This window comes from Sorex araneus, chromosome 1 (assembly GCF_027595985.1).
Source record: "Sorex araneus isolate mSorAra2 chromosome 1, mSorAra2.pri, whole genome shotgun sequence".
Classification (NCBI taxonomy): Eukaryota; Metazoa; Chordata; class Mammalia; order Eulipotyphla; family Soricidae; genus Sorex; species Sorex araneus.
This window is the reverse complement of record NC_073302.1, coordinates 39,490,879-39,509,474: the sequence shown is the minus strand read 5'-3', so window position 1 is coordinate 39,509,474 and position 18,596 is coordinate 39,490,879. Positions and strand designations below refer to the sequence as shown.

Here is an 18,596-nt window from a genome sequence, read left to right as displayed (position 1 = left end):
GGCTCAGTCCTTCTACCCTCTCCCACAGCTTCTTCTGAATGCAGAGGGATGAGTGCACTTTCCATGAGGTTCCTTCTTGCTCATGGAGGAGTCCACGCCTAAGTCCCAACGTGTCTGGAGGGTGTAGGGGGGCAGCCAAGGAAAACACAGCAGATTCTCCCAACTTCATTTCCCAATCAAAGAGGACAGGGAGCTGTTTGCCAGTGGCGAGTTTATTACATGATTAAAGTTCAAATAAAAAAATAATAACCAAAATCTCAGCAGGGAGGCTGGAGCCTGGAAGTGCTACTCCTCTGTCGCCAGCTTCCCTGGCCAAGGCCGGCAGCTCCATTAACTCAGCTTCACTCGATCAAGTTCATCCTCATCTGTGCCCTGGACATCTCTGCTGCTCCTGTTGGAGTCCTGGGCCCCTGACACTGGGGTTTTGGTGAGGGCCCCGTACACACCCATGGCCTGCGAGTCAGAGAGAAAAGCATGAGGACACAAGGCAGCAGGCAGCTGAAAAGAAAGGGGAGGGTCCAGGGGCCAGGATCCTCCCCCACTCCCCCACCTTCAATCTGGGCCTTGAGTCATTCTAAGAATCTTGCTTTTGTTTTTCTTGGGCCACACCTAGTGGTGATTAGGGCTTACTCCTGGCTCTGTGCTGGAGGACCATAGGCAGTGCTGGGGATCAAACCCAGCTAGGACGAGTGCCAGGTAGGCCCCTGACCCGCTGTGCTCTCTCTTTGTTACTGGTCTGGGAATCTTAAACTCTACCAGAGCAGGGTTAACCTTTACAATACCAAAGGGATTATCTACAAAAACCAAAATGAGCCTCAAGAATTTCCCCAGCTCCCAGGGTCTCTTTCTGACAGATGTGTTCATGCTGGGAAGGAAGGTCTTGGCACACACTGAAGGCCTTGATGGCAGGTAAGTGGGGATAGGGGTGCCGGGGTGCCTGGGGTTCAGCATTGGGCTGTCAGGGCGCCCTAACCTGGGCCACCATGCTGGAGACATCGCCGGGATTGGAGGGCAGCAAGACAGTGTTGGAGTCCTTGGCCAGTTTGGAGAACGCGCTGACGTACTGCTCAGCCACGGTCAGTGAGGCCGCTGCATCTCCATTCTTTGTCCATGGGAGGGAATAAATCAGAGACTATAGTTGAGCTCGAGAAACACGGGTCAGGGGGACGGGGTGGGGGAAGTAAAGTTCCTGGAAAGAGGATATGCAGACCACAACCCGGATATCATACAATCGGCTTGATGGAACCCGCTAGCCAGGAACTTCTCCCAAGGGCCAATGAGCAAACCCCTTCTCCTGGCAATCCCCATCCCCCACTCTTGACCAAGGGCCTCTCACATGTTGTGTCAACGCCGCAGCCAGGATGCGAATAGCTTCAGCTTTAGCTTTGGCCTTGGCCAGAACTGCACTAGCCTCTCCTGGAAGAAAAGAGACAAAGCTTGATCCTGTGAGGTCAGGGTAGCCCAGAGCTCCTAACTCAGCACCAACCCTCAAGCCCCCTGCTCTTCCCTCAGCCTCTACCCTCTGCTGACCTGCTGCCTGATTTATCTGTTCAGCCTTTTCTGCCTCTGAGGCCAGGATCTGTGCCTGCTTCTTCCCCTCTGCCACGTTGATAGCCGACTCTCGGGTCCCTTCAGATTCTAGAACTGTAGCCCGTTTCCGCCGTTCTGCCTCCACCTAGAAGCGCCCAGTAACCTCCATCAACAAGAACCCAGGGTAAACCTTAAGCAGATTTGCAATTGTACCCATCAAAACAGGGGAGGGAGGTGGATCCTTGTGTGACCGAAGCACCAAGAAGTCCTTGTCCTCATCCCACCTGCATCTGCATGGACTCTTTCACCCGTGGTGGTACATGAATATCTTTGATCTCATAACGAAGGCAGCGGATGCCCCAGCAGTCAGCAGCCTGGTTAATGGCATCTACAATGTTGGCGTTCAGGGACTCCCGCTCCTGGAGGGAGAGAAGAGTAGCTGGATGGCTTCAACCAACCCACCAGGAGCCTAAATGGACAAAGGCTTGTGACTGGCTTTGATCTCCAGAGAGAACTGAAGAGTGCCAAGTCTGCGTCTTCAAACCCAACTCGGGCTCAGAAGTCCTTACCCGGAATACTTTGTCAAGGGAGAGTTTGCCAAGCTCGGATCTCATGGTTGTCTGAGCTAGCTGGGTGACGGCATACTCGGGGTCCTCTACACCATAGCTGGCCTGAGAGGGACACAGATGAGTTAAGAAGCTTGGATGCTGGGTATCAGTGAGGAGAGCATCTCAGGAGCTGAATAAAGTGGGACAGATACCTTGTATGGATCCATGATACGCAGATAAAGGACTCCATCAATCTGCAGGGTTACGTTGTCTGTGGGGAGAGGGAGAGGAAAGAAAAGGAGCGAGGTCAGGCCTCTAGGAGCCAATCAAAACCAACTGTTTGTCCTAAGCACTAGATCTCCAACAGTCACATCTTTTTTTGTTTTGGGGCCATACCCTGAAGTGTTTAGGGCTTCCTCCTGACCACTCACTGGTCACTCCTAGTGCAGCTTGGGGGACCATATATAGTTCCAGGAATGGAACCTGGATCAGCCACATCTTTCTGGCTCCTCATATTAAAAAAATTTGGGGGAAATAAATAGGGGTGTATGTGTGTTCGGGCCATACCTGGTGATGCTCAGGTTTTACTCCTATCTCTGTGCTCAGAGATCACTCCTGGTGAGGGTCGGGAGACCTTATGCAGTGTCAGGGATCAAACCTGGGTCAGTTGCATGCAAGGGAAGTGCCTTATGCTATACCATCTCTCTGGCCCTAGCAACCATCTTAATGACCTCAGGGGTAGCCAGTTCACCCTTCAACCCTCACCAAGTGTCACAGCCGACTGCTCAGGCACGTTGATGACAATTTCCTTGAGGCTCTGCACATATCGGATCCGGTCTAACACAGGGATGAGGATATTCAAGCCCTGGGAAGAAGAGCCGTGGGTCCTCAGAAGGATGGAGAGGCAGAGCTAAGAGCCAAGTTAGGCCTGGACTGGGTAGGGAATCAACTTAAGGGGGCAAGCCCAGAAAGGGAGAAGGCTGGGGATGTCACGGGAAATCCATGAGGGCAGTATGTTGAGGCCTCTGAATGGAGGCAGTGTCGAGATTCTCCCCAGAAACAGGTGGAGGAGCAGGTGGGTAGGCGACACTTGCAAGGAGGAGGCGTTGGGGGTAGGGGCTGTGGGCTCCTAGTGCCCAGAAGGAAAGGTGGTCACACGGGCTGATGGTCAGCAGTCAGACTAGAGTCAGTAGCCAAAGCTGGGGTCGGGGCCCACTCCCGGGTTCGTGAGGGAACAGGGATCAGGCCAGTCCCGGGGAGGAGGAGCCAAGACTCTCACAGGTTCCAGAATCCGGTGGAATCGGCCCATCCGCTCCACCACCCAAGCCTCCTGCTGCGGCACGAACAGTACCACGGTGTTTCGGGGCAATCCGGAGGAGGCGCGGCGCGGAGCGCGGCCAGAAGCCTGCACAGAGCCCTGAGGGGTGGAGAAAGTTATCAGAGACACCCAACTACTCGCACCTGCTGGGAAGGCACCTCCCCAAACCGCGACCCTCAAGGGTCCTCGGAGAATCACTCACGTGGTCACCGTGACCTCTGACCCCGGCGTTCGGCCCCCACCCCAAACTTAGAATCCCGCTCCTTCCCAGCCAAAGACACTAGTGATCACTAGCCCGACCCCTGGAGAAGATTGTCTTGCTCTCACCCTCAGTAAAAGGGCCCCAGTGCCCCGCGCCGCGCGCGCCAGCATTTCCCACGGCCGCAGCGACCTCCGGAACCAACGAGACGTGGAGCAGAGCGGTCGCTCTAGCTGAACAGACCGGAGCCTTTCCTCCCGTATTTCCACTCCCCCGGGACGACTTCCGGTCGTCCCTTCCCTTTCACACTCAGCCAATCAGCGTTCCCGGGCACAAATAGTTCCTTAAGTAGTTCTCTGAAATGCAGACGTAGAACTGCCCGAAGCCGAAGAGTGTTCTGATTCTTGAGGTTCGAGTCCAAGATCCTGACTTAGTGGTGGCGATTTTCCGTGTGCAGGTGGCTGAGAAACACATCTCATATAGTACTGTAACTCCCACCCAGACTCAATTTACCCTTCTGAACGTAAAATCGCTCCTGTCACCATGGCGACCAAGGGACTGGCGCTGACTCTCGCCATGGTTGCCATAGAGACTTGCTCTCGTAGTCCTGCTGTGTAGTATCCAGCCCTCCCACTGGGGACTGACCCCATTCCTGTTGCTATGGTAACTTGGCCTAACAGTGCTTGATAATAGGGTTGATATTTCTCTCATCCCTCTTTCCCCAAGGCACTACAGCTTATTGTCTATCGAGGGTCTATCGAGAGTGGTCTCCTTGCACGGTGCCCCACCTTTCAACCTTGTCTGGAGCATGCTGCCTTGCACACATCACTATACTCCGGCTCATTCCTTAAGAGACAGCCACCCTCCTTTTACTTATCACAGCACTCAAGCTCAGAAGTGCTGGGACCAGAGAGATAGTACATGGACAGGGTGCTTGCACGTGGTGTCCTGGGGTTTGATCCTGGGCATAACCTATGGTCCCCAGAGACTCAGAAGTGACTCCTGAGTGCAGAGCCAGGATCTCCTCGTGTTCTCTTCCAAAAGATTTTTTTTAAAAAGTGCTAATTTTTTTTTTTTTTTTTTTTTGCTTTTTGGGTCACACCCAGCGATGCTCAGGGGTTACTCCTGGCTCTGCACTCAGGAATTACTCCTGGCGGTGCTTGGGGGACCATATGGGATGCCGGGGATCGAACCCGGGTCAGCCGCATGCAAGGCAAACGCCCTACCCGCTGTGCTATCGCTCCGGCCCCAAAAAGTGCTAAAATTTTTAAGAAGAGAATCAGTATGAGTCCAAATCTGGGGGCCCAGGATGTAGCTTAGTAGTAAATCACTTGCCTTGCAAGTGTGAGACCCATGGTTTGATATTCCACACTGCTGGCAGGGGTGGGGGTGGGGTGTGTGGAATCCATGGAATGGAGAATTGGTACAGTGGGAAGTAGTGTATAAGTGTGTAGGGTGCTTGCCTCCCACACAGCTCACCCAGGTTCAACCCCTGCCATCTGTGGTCCCCAAAGCAGTACCAAAAGTGATCCCTGAGCACAACCAGGTGTGGATTAAACACACTCTTACTCCCCCCAAAAAGCAAAAGGTAAAAAAAGGATCCAGATTAATGTTCCGTGAGGTGAATTTCTTTTTGTTTTGTTTTTTTGGCTTTTTGGGTCACAACTGGTGATGCTCAGGGGTTACTCCTGGCTCTGCACTCAGGAATCACTCCTGGCAGTGCTCAGGGGACCATATGGAATGCCAGGAATCGAACCCAAGTTGGCTGCATGCAAGGCAAACACCCTACCTGCTGTACTATCACTCCAGCCCTTTTGTTTTGTTTCAATGGGTGATCCTAAGAATCTGTGGGTCCTCATCTATGACCTCATGGCTATCACCTCATGGTCTCAGGTCTACTGTCCCCTTTCTGGGTGAAAAGAAAGAATACCAGTTCCAGATGAAGCATTCATTCCTATTTCCAAGCTCTCCCCAACAGAAAAAGTAAGGCTTAGTTCAAGTTTCCAAACAAGAATTTATTCTTTTTTTTTCCCTAAAAAAAAAAAAAGTACCAGGTACAATTTTTCCTGTGTGTTTTTTTTTTCTTTTTCAAGTTTCAGCAAATGCTTGTTCCCCTCAGCCCAGTCCCAAGAGTCAGGGCTAAGGCTTGATTAGAGTGTGGAGTGGGGAGTAGGATAGTTGGGAACCACATGTCTGAGTTTGAGGGGTACCCCTCACCCCAGCTGAGGTAGGTTGGGTCAGAGTCTGGCCGGGTGAGAGGAGGCACCCCAGTCCATGGCCCTGACTCTGCCCCCTGAACACCTTCCTCAGTCAGGACCCCAAAGTAAGGAGTCAGAGGCAGGAGGAGAAGGACAGTGGGGTCTGAAGCCCGAGATGAAGGGTGGTTAACACTCAAGATGTATGTGCACACATTATTCTTTCTCACTCACACCAACACCACACACACACACACACACACACATATCATACACACAGAGGCTGTATATATGTATATGCCTGTGCACACACATATAAGTTGGTTTTCAGAGAGGGGTCAGAAGGTGGTGAACATGAAAAGACTAGGAAGGACAGGGGAGGCTGAGTCTTTGGCTAGCGACTCAGTCCTTCTGGAATAACCTCTCTGCCATCAGCTGAGGGAGACCAGTTCTCCCACAGCTATCACCTCAGCCTATTCAGCCCCTGAGGGCGGAGCAGTATCTGAGAGTGGGAAAGGAGGGGGGGCAATGGCAATTTTCAGGTTTGGGTGGTCACCAAGGCAATCCAATTGGAATAAATTATAAATTAAAAATAAATAAAATAATAAGTGGCCCCTGCCCAGGACAGGGAGGCAACGCTGGCATGACTTGCCTGGGAACTTGGGACAATCAGGGTAGCTCTGGTTCCTTTCTCCCCACTATCTAAGCTGGCCTGGTAAATCCAAGGAGGGGGGCAGGCACGTGAAGTACTCAGAATAGGGCAGAGTGTGGCAAGGATCTGAAGCTGGAAACACCCAAATAACCAATTTGGTCATGAGCATGGCGAGGGCTTTACTTCAAGCCAGGAGAGTCTCTCGCCTTTGATCCACATGATCTCTCTGTCCAGGATGAGCAGATGGGCAGGTCCCTGACCCATAGGAGTTCAGGGCACTGGCAATCAGGGCAAAGGTGAATAACGTGGATTGTGAGGGGCCTCTGTTACAGCCTGCAGTTCGTAGGGGAGCCCTGTGTCCAGTTCCAGGCTCCGACGGGAAAAAAGCAGGCGGATGTCTCCATGTAGGCTTAAGCGGCCTGAGCGGGAGCTTCGGAACCTGGAGGAAGACGAGATGAGAAGTCAGTGGAGAGAAGACAGGCAAAGAGCAAAGAGCAAACCAATTTGGAAGAGGGTCCTCTTCATTGGCCTTCCACTGCCCAGGGCCTTGTCCTCACCTGAGGTGCAGCAAGTAACAGAGGAGGCGGCGGGTGGGGTTAGCATTTCCCTCCTCACCCACAGGCACCAAAAAGAGGCGATGGCGCAGGAAGGTCATGTGGGCAGCAGGCATGTCCGAGAAGTCAAAGGTCACGAGGAACATCTTCACCACAGTCTGGTTGGGGTTAAATAAGGTCTGGGGGCAGGCAGGAGAAGCAAGGTCAGTAGGGCTTAGGAGCTGCCTGCCTCTCTCCCCACCCCCCTGGTCCAGGGGAGAAACTCACCACTTGGATGGTACCCATCTTGGGCACGCTGTAACCCTTCCTCCCCAGTGGGTTCAGATCCACGACGCCCTGGGAAGGCCATGGAGCCATCAGCCATGGAGAGTCCCGAACACTCATCCACTTTGTAATCTCTCACTCTGCATCCTGGCCAGGCCCTGCCCCTCTCCCTGCTCTTCATTAGAAGGCCCAACCTGGCCCTGAGACACTCCCAAATGAGGGACATCAGAAGATAGTGTCCTGTCTCTGTCCTGCCCTCTAGCCTGTTCTCTGATCGAGCTCACTCTGGATTGGGGTTAGGTCATACCAGGAAGGGGGCCGGGGCATTTTGCTCAGAAACATCAAAGAAGGTGACAGTGACAGGCAGCGTGACATGCTGGGGGCAGTAGGATCCACTGGCTCCAATCTCTGCTGTGAAGCCCTCAATGTGGCCGGATGGTGCAAAGCGTCCTCGCAGCAGTGATTCCTGGGGCAGGCATGAGAAAAACACATTATGAAAGAGAGGCCCCGCCCTTTCCTTATCCACCAACCCACTTCCCCCAGGACCCGCCAATCCCGCAAAACCCAAGGGGAACTACCTCAAAGTTGCCCAACAGGGTACGGCTGACGGCGGGGGTAGGAACAGGGGAGGCACTGGGGGAGCTCAGCAGGCCTGGCCCCTTCCGGAGGCTTCGAAGAGAGCTCCTGGCAGGGGAGGGGACACAGAGTGGGCATGCTGGAGGTGATCTGGAATGCCTGCACCCATCCTCCCCCATGAGGCTCCTGCCCTGGGGTCCCTGCCTGGTCTTGAAAGGATCAAATGGACTTTTGCCCCCATTTTCATGGACAGGGTAGAGGGAAAAGCTGGTTACTTACAGCTTCAGGCGACGGGCACCTTTCAGCCTCCGCCCCATGGGACTGCAGTCTGCTGGGTCCTGTGGGAGGGGAGATGGATGGGTAAGATGGGGTGTTGGGTGTGGGCTCAGGGGTTCATCACAAGCCAGCATAGAGACAGGCCCTAGTTCTTTCCCTTTCCCCACACATTGCCTCCACTCCCTACTTACCAGCACAGGCTCTTTGGGCCCAGGCAGCAGGTGACTCCAGAAGGGTGTGGCTTTGGCATCAGAACTGTTGGCAGCAGGAGGTTGGCCCAGGGATCCCCGGCGCCTCCGAGGGGCTGGCCCCTCATCCTCAGAGCTGGCATCCAAGGTTTCTCCAGCAGGAAGCAGCCTTCGCTTGGTGGGGCAGGGGCCTGGAGGTCCAGGGCCAGGGGGTGTGTGCTCGGGACTGTGCCCATTGGCAGTGCCAGGGGATTCCCTAGGCCAGGGGCTGCCCCCATTGCCCACCCCGGCTACTGGGCTCTTGCCCCCTATTTGTGCAAGACGGTGCAAATCAGTGTCAAGTGTGTGCAGCTGGCCGGGAGGGGCTGGCCCTGGGCACTCCCCCAGCGATCCTTGTCCCCCTGGATCTGGGGCAGCCCAGTCTCTGGTGTGCAAAGTATCGCAGGAAGCATTTGATGGGGGCCAGAGGGGACTCTGAAACCCGGAAGTCCAAGGTGAGGTGGTGCTGCCTCCCTGTTCCACAACACAGAGGCCGTGATGGCAGAAATGTTGGCTGGCCACGCCCAGTCCCGGCCCCAGTCCCTCTGGCCCCAAGAGCCCTGTGGTAGGTGGGTCTTCAGGGGGGAGTCCCTCTCTGGCCCCCAGCCCTGGGCCTCGCTTCAGCTCCCGGGGGCCCTCGGTGGGTGGGGCTGGCCGCTTCAGGACCCTGTGAGGTTCGGAGGCACCAGATGGAGGGGAAAAGATGGATACCTGGTAGACCCCGGGGGACACTGCCCCCCCTGCCGGGCTGTAGCCCATGAAAAGGCCACCCTGGAGGACCCCCTGCCTGGCTGCGGGCTGCGAAGGGCCAGCCTCTGGCTCTGAGGATGGAGACGGCTCCGCCTGCACGTGGCGCATGAAGCTCCCCCTTGGGTCAGGGGGGCCCCCCCACACAGCCTTTATGCTGGGCCTGGGCTGGGGGGCCTGGGGACATCTGTACAAAAGAGAAGAGAAGTAAAGGGGGTCAGACCAAACAAATAATCTTATTCCTTCCTTCTGAGTCTTGCTGGCCTGAAGTGACCTTCTGGAGTCCTGGTGGGGTGGAGATGTACAAAGCCCCAGAGATGAAGGACACAGAGAGGCCACTCCCCAGTTCTGGTATGAGGGGATGCTTAGCTCAGATGTCTTCTTGCCCTACTCCCCTGCCCCTGCTCCCCCATCAGCTCTCCCAGGCACTCACCCCGAAAAAGAGGCCTGAAGCCTAGCTGTGTATTTCCTCTTCTTGACTGATGCCTTGCTCTTCTAGGTTGCAGTCTGGTCCATGCCCGCTGCACTGGCAAGGTGACTGCCACCATCCCGTGCAGCTCCTGGGCTCAGCCAGACCCTGAGGGGAGAAACACAGGCTTGAGCCAGGATCTCTGAAGTCGGGGCTAGGCCTCTTCTTTCACCATGGGCCCTCTGCCTTCCCAGTGAGGAGAGCCTCACACCAAATGGGCAAGCCTGGGGTCTGGGGCCCGGGGGTGGGGGGCAGTGTTGGGCTGGTTATGGAGTCAGAGACAAGATGGGTCTTGGCTCCATGAAATAAGGATGGGAGAGGCAAGCTGGAGAGCACTGACTAGTGTTGCAGGTAGGGAGCTTGCCTTGCATGAGGCTGACCCAGATTCAATACCCAGCACCCTAGGGGAAAAGTAAATAGAGACAGGTGCTTAGTAGTCAAGGTCAATACCTACTACAGGCTCAGGTAGGCAGGGTCACCCCTGCCCTGAGTGAAAACAGAGGTCAAAAAGGTGCCCAAGGGGGCTGGAGTGATAGCACAGCAGGTAGGGCGTTTGCCTTGCACGCAGCCGACCTGGGTTCGATTTCCAGCATCCTATATGGTTCCCTGAGCACCGCCAGGGGTAATTCCTGAGTGCAGAGCCAGGAGTGGCCCCTGTGCATCACCCAGTATGACCCCAACAGAAAAAAAAAAAGGTGCCTAGTAGCCAGCTCTAAGGGTTGAAGCACATATATTCATAAACAAGTCCTGAGTTCAGTCCCCAGTAAAGCATGGACACCCTTCCCCCATCCAGCACCAAGGAAAATGATCCCTGAGCACAGTTTAGGAAGCTCCCCCGAAATGCTGGATGTGGTCCCCACACCAAGACCAAACAAAAATGATACCCCAAGATCCAAGAGATCATGCCAGCTGAGAGATGGCAAGGGCAAAAATTCAGCCCCACCATTCAAGTCCTCAGTGGGCCCAAAGTTGTACAACTCCCTTCCCATATGTCTAGCATCAAAGGACCAAGAAGCCAATGAAGGGCAGAGGTTTATACAAACTCACCCCATCAGTCCTTCTCAGAAGAACAAACCTCAGTTCAGCTCAAAGCAGGCCCTTTCGCCTTAAACTCTGAAAGGCCACAGCAGTCCGTCCCATTAACAGAATCTAAATCTAACCCCAAACAAGTCTGGGGAGGATGAGATACTGCCAGCAGGCATTTTTCAGGGCCGCCCCTCGGAGGCCCTGCAAGCTAGAGATAAGGCAGCGGCAGTCAGAGAGCTGGAAACAACTAGGAGAGCCCCTCTAGCCCTCCCAGCACATTCAACACCCCCTCAACTCCTTGCTTTTCTGCCAGGTCACAAGATACTCTTCACTGACTGGTCCACTAGCCTAGAGCCCAGAGTGGGTGAAGGTCATCTCTCTTCACTGGGAAATGTCGCCCGGGATCTGATCCTCTTCTAGACAGTAATTGTGCTGCCTGCTATCCATAAAGCCCTTTCAGTTTCCAGGAATACACCCTGTATGTGAGCCCAGGGCCTGTCCTTCTTTAGCCAGGACGATGTTCTGACAACCCCAGACCCCACTTGCTCTCCTCTGAGACCTCACCCTTGGCAGTGTGACTACTTCCTGTAACCCAGTGACAGTTCTGTTCAACCCTGTGGGTAAGGCATCTAAACTGATCAGAGGGTTCTTGAGGCTAGGACTGGACCTCACTCCTCTGCCCAACCCCAACCACAGGTGTAAGCACATAGCAGGGCCCAACCAAAGGTGGAATGATGGGAGTTGGCAAAAGTACCTGCCTCACAAGCATGAGACCAAGAGTGGATCCCCAGAGCTGACCACACGTGCAGAGCAGGATTCTGGAGATGCTGCTGTTTGGGACCCTGGTACTGTAGCACACTGCATCTCTGGAGCACCATGACCAGGTGGGTGTTAGCACCCCAGTGGGTGAACTCCACAGCCAAATCTGCTACCCCCAACAAGCACGACAGTAAGAATGTGTGTGTACAACTAACAAGTCTGACCCCGGGAAAGCACATGTGTAAGCACTGCTAACAAACCACTTGACCCCCTGATGCCAGTATAGCAGCTTTCAAGCATCATAACTAATTGTGCTAAGTGTGTGGCCCCAGCTCACACCAACATAAACAACAACAGCAAGGGATGGAGACAAAAAAGAGTAAGAATGCAAGCCTCAGAGATCTGGGTAGCAGTCCTAACAGTGCAGGGGAAAACTCCCAGAATGAAGCAGATGAATTGTATGGGGGGAAATCGGCAATCACAGAGGTGGGAGAGTGGTAAGGAGAGAAGGGAGACGGGTGCTATAAAGCATTCCTACCCCAAATTGCCATCACTGTACCCCACACTATGCTATTTCACCGAGTTCACATTAGAACTGGGATCCCTGTGGAAATTCTTGTTCCCTGAGGTGGGTGGAGCTGCTGGAAAGGGCAGAATGCCAAGGGCAGAGCTGTCTGAAGGTACAACCTGTACTAATCTCTGTCCCTCCTTTCCTTTACCGGAGCCACACAGATTCAGGAAGAGCCTCTTCCTTAGCACTCCCCCCACCAGGTCCTTCCTCCCTGCGGCTTCCCGAGCCCTTGCCCTGGGGGAAGCCAGGTGGTGACATGCTGCCCTCCTTGACCCCAGCATGCCTGGTATCTGTTTATTACCCCAGAGCCCTCCCGGTTCCTGCCCTGTCAATAAGAAGCTAGAAGACTCATTTCCCTGCCACCCAGTCAGTCTGGCTCTAGATCATGACTTCAAGCTGACTCATGGGGCAGGACTTCAGGGCGGGCGGAGGGGGGACGCAGTAGGCCAAGCCTCACTCTGTGCAGGGGGTGGGCAGCAGCTGGCGTCCAACAGCTGTACCAGGCTGTGACTGGCAAGGACTACAGCTCCCAACATGCCAAGGGAGCAAAGTCGGCAAAAACAACAAGTCCCATAATACCATGGAGTCTGTACCCTCATACACCTGCTAGGCCTGCGAGGAGGGGGAAGTAGGTGTTGGTCTAAGTACAAGCCCTGGGCTTCTCCTCTTCCCTTCAGAATTAATAATATCCATTCCGACCCAGAACGAGGGTGGCAGGAAAAATTCCTCTGCATGTGCTTTCCACACTCATCCTGTTGGGGAGAACTGCTGGCAGCTGCTCCACTTTTTATCCTATACAGACCCACACAAGCTAAGCCAGTTCCCAGAGACCACCACTGAGGGAGGAAGGTCAATCTCACCAATTCCTTGGCAGCTGGCTAGAACGCTCCACCTTCAGAAGCAGAGGGGAGCCGACTGCACCTCCTCTCAACAAGCTGGCAGACTCATGTCAGCTCCCGTGTTCCTGGTTCTGGAGGACCCCCCCCCACTCCCCTCCCCCGCACCCCTCACTAGCCTCCCAGGTTAATCTCTCACCCCTGTCCTCCCCACAGCCTGGGACAGGCCCCATTCCCGACTGGATCTTCAGAGATTCGCTCATTTCCCCTAGCACACACTCACCCCGCTCCCAAATTGGCTCTGCCGCGGCGGCCGCTGCTCCGGGCCCTTCCGTCCCGTCCCGGTCCCTCCCCTCGAATCCCTGGTACCTCCCCGCCACGGGCCCCCAACTCAGACAAAGGGTGGCTCAGGCTGAGCCCTGCTCTGCTAGGCGCTTCTCAGTTCAGCTTCGTGTGCAACACTAGCGGGCTCGGGAGCCCGCAGCCCCCCAGCTGCTGCCGCGCCCCTCCCCGCGACTGTCCCTCCCGGTGGCCGCCCGGGCTTCGCGCTGCCGACTCCGCTGCCCCTCTGACTCACAGGCCATTTCCTACCAGCTGATGGGGCCGCCCGCCCCGCCCAGCGCTTCGCTACCCCCTCCGCCGCGGCAGAGGCCGCCACGCCCCCCTGAGACCACGCCCCCCGCACACAGCGCCCGGGATCATTGGCCCGAGCGGGGCCAGCCTTCCCAAGACCTCAAGTATGAAGCACGCCCCCTTCAGGGGACGCGCTCCCATTGGTCCGCCAGGGGGCAGGCCTACTCAGAGTCGCCCCGCCCATCTCGTTAACCTCTCAGCTGCCAGAGTCCAAAGCTGCTCCTTGCCCTGCTATTTAACCCTTTCAAAGACGTAAGCCTTATACTTCTCACTCACCCTGCCCTCCCTCTTCCGAGACAAGTTAATAGGACGCCCTAGGGCTTTCATAGACACAGTTTGACAATCTTCAAAGTCAGTCTGCTCTTGCCACACCAGACCCCAAATATCCTCACTCCCATTCATCTCTCCCTGCTTTGCAAACCAGAGACCAGAGGACTGTTGGAGACCAGGACGCTACTTTTATACTGGAGTATTTAAATGAAAAATTTATTAAGTAATTTCTATCTTCTTTCATTGAGAAATGTGTACTCTTTTCTTTCTCTATATTGAAGTTTCTTTGCCTTCATTTGAGGAGCCCCAAGGGCCTCTGAAATAAGAGTATATTTAATTAAAAAAATTTTAAAAAAATTTTGTCTTTGGCCACACTCTGCTATGCTCAGAGTTTACTCCTGGTGGTGCTCAGGAATCAAACTGGTGCCAGGGATTGAGCCTCTCTCTGCTGTATGCAAGGCAAGCACCTTACATTCAATGTTCTATTTCACTGTCCCAGGGATACATTTTAATTCAGGGCCTAATCATCCGTTTTTGTGTCTCATAACTTTCATTCTGAGATCAGGCTGCTTTATCCCCTCAACCAGTTCTGTTCAAAGGTCCTGGATCAGGGAGGCAGAACACCTAGGGTGGTGGGATAGGAAGGTGGATGCCTAGAATGGGGGAAACATCCCCAACTCTCGAGCTCATCTCCATGACTCATAGTTCTCTTGAAACTCCCCACCCACCCCCTGAGTCACTGGGCCCCAGGTCCAGCCCAGACCCAGCCATATTAAGTGGCAGCAGAACCAGCATTCCAAATTCTTGTCCTTCTGGTCTTTAAATGACCAGGATAGAAATCTGCAAGGATTAGGCCTTATATGACACTCTTTAACAGGGGCTGTCTTTGGGGGAGGAAATTTAGAAAATAAATTCTCTTTCTCTCTGCACTTGTCAGCAGTCAAACAATTCGGAGTTTAAAGGGCTTTTTCTCCCAGTCCTCCACACATATAGGAAGCAAACATCAGAAACAAAAAGAGGGAAGACTCAAATGGAGAATGGGCATCAGCCTGGACCAGATTCACGGCTGATTCTCCAGAAATGTTGTGGGGAGGGGAGGATGTGTGTTGACATTCCTCTAGAGTTCAGAGGCCACAGAAGGCCTAGGATTATTTCTTCTTGGTGTAGTGAGGCCTAAGGTCCACAAGCTGCAACTGGACAGTGAAAGAGGTTTTTCTCCCCCTACTTCCTCCTTGTGCCTTAGATTTAGAAAGGACAAGCAAATAACACTTTGTTCCTCAAGACCCCCTTCTCACCTCAGACCACAGGGAAAACCCTGAGAAAGAAACCAGTTGCCATGGCTTGCTATTTCTGTAAAGCGAAGAAACAGGATTAAGAAAAATTCCAGCAGTTTGAATAAAACTTCAGACTACCAACATAAGAGCTTACTTATCTTAGTAAAATCTACTGGGAAACCAGGTAGACAAACAGCACTACAGGAGAGGAACTTTGATGACGCCACCTTTTTTCTATCTTACTGCCTGTACTGTAGGCCCAGCCTTTATTATCTGCAAAGGTCAGAGGGCAATAGTTCAGGGATAAGGATCAAAGTTATTCCAAGCTTCAGTGTATGCATGGAAAAACAGCATGGTGGAATCAATAGCCTTTACCTGGCTGCCCAAAATTCTTACCCTGCTTTGTATTTTGGTATGTCAACATCAATAGCCACTATGCTCCTTTCCCCCTGCAGTTTTCTCCCTTTATTAAAACAGAAGCTCTATGAGAGCAACAACTTTGTTGTTTTGCTTAAGCTGGTATTGTCAGAATCAACACCATTGCCTGGCACAGAAGAGGTGCTCAGTAAGCTTTGAGAGAACAAAGAGCCTTGGACCTACTGAACAAGAATCAGGAGATCTGGGTCCTAACTCCTGCTCTTTCACTGTAAGACAGGGAGAAAATCATGGTCTCTTTGACTTTGAATTAGGATTGGTATAACTGATGATAACAGAAGGTCTCTCCACTTAATCTATTATAATTCAGATGGAATTTCATATTCAACTTCCAGAGGATGGGCCCAAGTGTCTGAATGCTGTGTCGCTTGTGCAAAGCAGAAAGGTTATATGTTCCAGTCCAAGCACAAGCAAACTGAAGCCCTTTCTCCCCCTTGCCCCCACCACTCAAACAAATGCCTCAGATCCAAGGAAGTTGGACTGAGTCTACTCTAAGCCAGCCAGTGAGTGACAGGCTGGGAAGCTGTGTTACCATAGCAATCAGCTCCTCCTCAAAAGGCTTCAGCCAGCTCCTTTACCCCACCCTACCCCAAGGCTTTGTCTGGCCTCAGCACCCCCTCCCTTTCCAGCCAGTGTCGGCTAAGAGGAGTTTGGCTTGGGGCCCCTTTCAGCAGCACTGTCACACTCATTCAGCCACTGTGTGGAAGGCAGGCCTTTCCCACCCTCTCTCAGGCAACCCAGGGGTGTATGAACATGCACGACCCCCCCAAAAAAAAAAACCCTGGCAGTAAATTAAGTCCCTTAAGGAAAATTAGGAGCCCCTCACCCTCAAACTAAGTCCTTGTCTCAGTTCTGACAGCTTCCAAGTCTAGAAATGTGGAAGGCCATTCTTCTTCCAACTGAGCTTGAACCTCACATCCCCTCTCAATTTCTGTCTACAATACTGGGTCTTTGCAAAACACAGATCAAAGACCCTTAATACTTCTCACCATTTCCCCTTCCCATTGAAGTCCAGATTTTTTATTTTTTTGGTGGGGTTAGGAAGGGGGTCACACCTAGCTGTGCTCAAGGCTCCCTACTCTGTGCTCAGGGGTCACTCCTGGAGAGGTTAGGAAGACTATATCTGGTGCTGGGGATTGAATCTGGGTCAGCAGTACACAAGGCATTATCTGCTATACTATCTCTCTGACTCAAGCCCTGAATTCTTGAGGGCCTCAGGGTTCCCCATTCGAAGAAGGAAAGGGGTGGGAAAATCAACTGGCAAGTGGTAAAAAATGTAGCTTTTAGTCATTTATGGGTTGGGGGCTTTTGGGAGAAACAGTGGTAGTGCTGAGGGGGTAAGATCTGGATCCTGGCTGCTGGCAACTGGGGTCTCTGGCCCATGAGTACAAAGTCCCTGGCAGGGCACGGCTCCTAGATGGGCAAGGACCAAGCCTGGCCTCAGGGTGAGGAAGGAAGTGGGAAATGAGCACACCCAGAACATAAGGGCAGGGCAAAAACAGGGGGGAGGGGGAAGACAGGGACCAAGGCAGGCCTCTGAGGAACAGTAACTGAGTGGAAGATTTACAAGAATTGAATTGGGGAAGGGGGAAGAGGAGTCCCCAAGGATATCAGCTAGGGGGGAGAAACCTCAGTTTCTGATAGACATATGGCAGAGGGTTCAGGAAAGAGTCACAGCACCCAGAGGCTCTGGCAGAGTGCTCAAGCCAGGGGTGGAGTTAGGAGTTGAAGAGCCAGGTGCACTGCAAACAGGCTCCTCCACGCCACTCATTCCATCTCGTTCCTAGAACACAGTCCGCGGACAACTTCCTGGAGCCTCCACAATGCAGATCGTTATTTTCCCAAAGCCCTAGAATTGGGACGTGGAATCCCATCCCCCACCCCACCCCCACTGCTCAGTACAGCCCCATCCCTTAGTCCTACAAGCCCCATCAATCTGGACCACCAGCCAGCCCTTCTTGAACGTCACAGCACCTTTCCTCCCAAATTGCCTTCAGATCCCCTCCCCCTCCAGCAAGGCCTCCAACCTCTCACATCAGCCAGCAGCCCTCGACCCTCTCGCTGTTACCTCCCACCTCCACAAAGCCCTCTCGCCCCTCTCCACCCCATCAGGGCCCCCGGAGAAGGCACCTCCTTTCCCATACAGTGAACCCCCAACTCCTTTTCCCAACTGTCTTCTTTGCCCCTCCCCCCCACCACAGTCGCTCTATCCTCTCCTTCCCTTGCGTGCCTCCCCCCACCTCCTCACGTCGGCCAAAGCGCACCCCCAGTCCTTGCCCCCGGCTTCTCCGCGCACCCCGCCCCACACCTGTAGTTCCGTGAGTCCCGTTGCACCTGGGGAGGTAGTGGATTAGGGGAGTTACTGAGCGGCCCTAGCTGCAGCCTCGGTCGGCAAACCTCGCCCCTTGGGCTCGAGCCCCGCCCCCCCGCAGGCCCGGGCCCGCCCTCTCCCTTGTCCCACCTCCTGTCTTTCCCCCTCCAGTCGGTCCCCTTTCCCCGTTTCTGTAATTCCTCAGACTCCTCCCCGGCGTGCAGGCCCCGCCCCCAGGAGGTGGCACCTCCCCTTCTCCCCAGGATCCTCGGCTAGCGGCTGGCTAGCCTCCTCATCCTCGTCCCCTTTTGGTCGCTCCGCCCCTCGGATTCCAGCCCGACCGAACCGGTGCCAGGCAGGCCCCCTTTCAGCAACAGCAGCAGCAGCAGCAGCAGCAGCAGCAGCAGCAGCCCCCTCCCCTCTGGATCCCTCGGCTTTCCTGCAGCCGCCCCCCCCTCCCCCGACCCCCCAGCCCCTTTCTCCAGCTCGCCTCACCCCCGGGGCGCTCGCGCTCCAGCCCCGGATCCGCTGTTCTGATTGGCGGCGCTGGCCCCAATGACTGGCGGCGGAGACAAAGTGAAGGCTGCAGGTCGCCTGAGGTCCCACCCCGGCCACGTGCGGCTTCTGTGATGACAGGTCTAGGGGGCGGGGCTTCCTGCTGCTGGCCGGGGGCCCAAGACTGACCAGCTTGCGCCTGGGCTGGGGGCCCACTGCGAGCCGGGCCTTCGCCTCGGGGCGCTGAGTCCGAGCGGGCTTTGGCGCCGGGGCAAGCCTTTAACTGGTATAAGTCAGTGCAAAGAGTCTCAGGGGCTTTGTGAAATAGGGGCAGTGTGTGTGTAGGGGCCCTCCTTTGTTTTTGCTGGGGTGGGAGAGATAGTACAGCGGGTAAGGCGCTTGCCTTGCATGCCGCTGACCCAGGTGCGATC

General features: G+C 54.4%; 2 protein-coding genes across 6 annotated transcripts; both read right to left on the bottom strand.

Annotated features, from left to right (window-relative positions):
• Window positions 1-194: 194 nt before the first annotated feature.
• Window positions 195-3,874, bottom strand: STOML2 (stomatin like 2). Its single transcript, XM_004600216.3, has 10 exons — window positions 3,724-3,874; window positions 3,358-3,495; window positions 2,844-2,943; window positions 2,291-2,349; window positions 2,100-2,201; window positions 1,815-1,949; window positions 1,531-1,675; window positions 1,337-1,416; window positions 974-1,102; window positions 195-453 (listed from the first exon to the last, which is right to left on the bottom strand). The coding sequence occupies exons 1-10, from the start codon at window positions 3,766-3,768 to the stop codon at window positions 331-333; spliced, it is 1,056 nt and encodes a 351-aa protein (XP_004600273.1). The 5' UTR covers window positions 3,769-3,874; the 3' UTR covers window positions 195-330.
• A 1,721-nt stretch (window positions 3,875-5,595) lies between these two features.
• On the bottom strand, window positions 5,596-18,264 carry ATOSB (atos homolog B). 5 transcript variants are annotated; one of them, XM_055122709.1, is made up of 9 exons: window positions 18,166-18,264; window positions 9,520-9,663; window positions 8,304-9,273; window positions 8,116-8,174; window positions 7,839-7,944; window positions 7,568-7,726; window positions 7,264-7,332; window positions 7,000-7,175; window positions 5,596-6,881 (listed from the first exon to the last, which is right to left on the bottom strand). In XM_055122709.1, exons 3-9 carry the CDS (start codon window positions 9,195-9,197, stop codon window positions 6,728-6,730), a joined length of 1,617 nt encoding a protein of 538 aa, XP_054978684.1. In that variant the 5' UTR covers window positions 9,198-9,273; window positions 9,520-9,663; window positions 18,166-18,264; the 3' UTR covers window positions 5,596-6,727. The 5 variants fall into 5 exon arrangements, with proteins under 5 accessions (XP_054978684.1, XP_054978674.1, XP_054978693.1 ...); XM_055122699.1 differs by lacking the exon at window positions 18,166-18,264 and adding an exon at window positions 17,668-17,780; XM_055122718.1 differs by lacking the exon at window positions 18,166-18,264 and adding an exon at window positions 13,325-13,381.
• Between the last annotated feature and the right edge of the window lie 332 nt (window positions 18,265-18,596).

Coding starts and splice junctions, on each gene's coding strand:
- STOML2 (XM_004600216.3), bottom strand. CDS start 3,768: ATGCTGGCGCGCGCGGCGCGGGGCACTGGGGCCCTTTTACTGAGG. Junction 2,202..2,290: donor GTATCATGGATCCATACAAG/GTATCTGTCCCA, acceptor TGTCCCTCTCAG/GCCAGCTATGGTGTAGAGGA. Junction 1,676..1,814: donor AAGAGTCCATGCAGATGCAG/GTGGGATGAGGA, acceptor GGGCGCTTCTAG/GTGGAGGCAGAACGGCGGAA.
- ATOSB (XM_055122709.1), bottom strand. CDS start 9,197: ATGCGCCACGTGCAGGCGGAGCCGTCTCCATCCTCAGAGCCAGAGGCT. Junction 8,175..8,303: donor GGCCCAAAGAGCCTGTGCTG/GTAAGTAGGGAG, acceptor CCCCTCCCACAG/GACCCAGCAGACTGCAGTCC. Junction 7,727..7,838: donor CCCTGTTGGGCAACTTTGAG/GTAGTTCCCCTT, acceptor TGCCTGCCCCAG/GAATCACTGCTGCGAGGACG.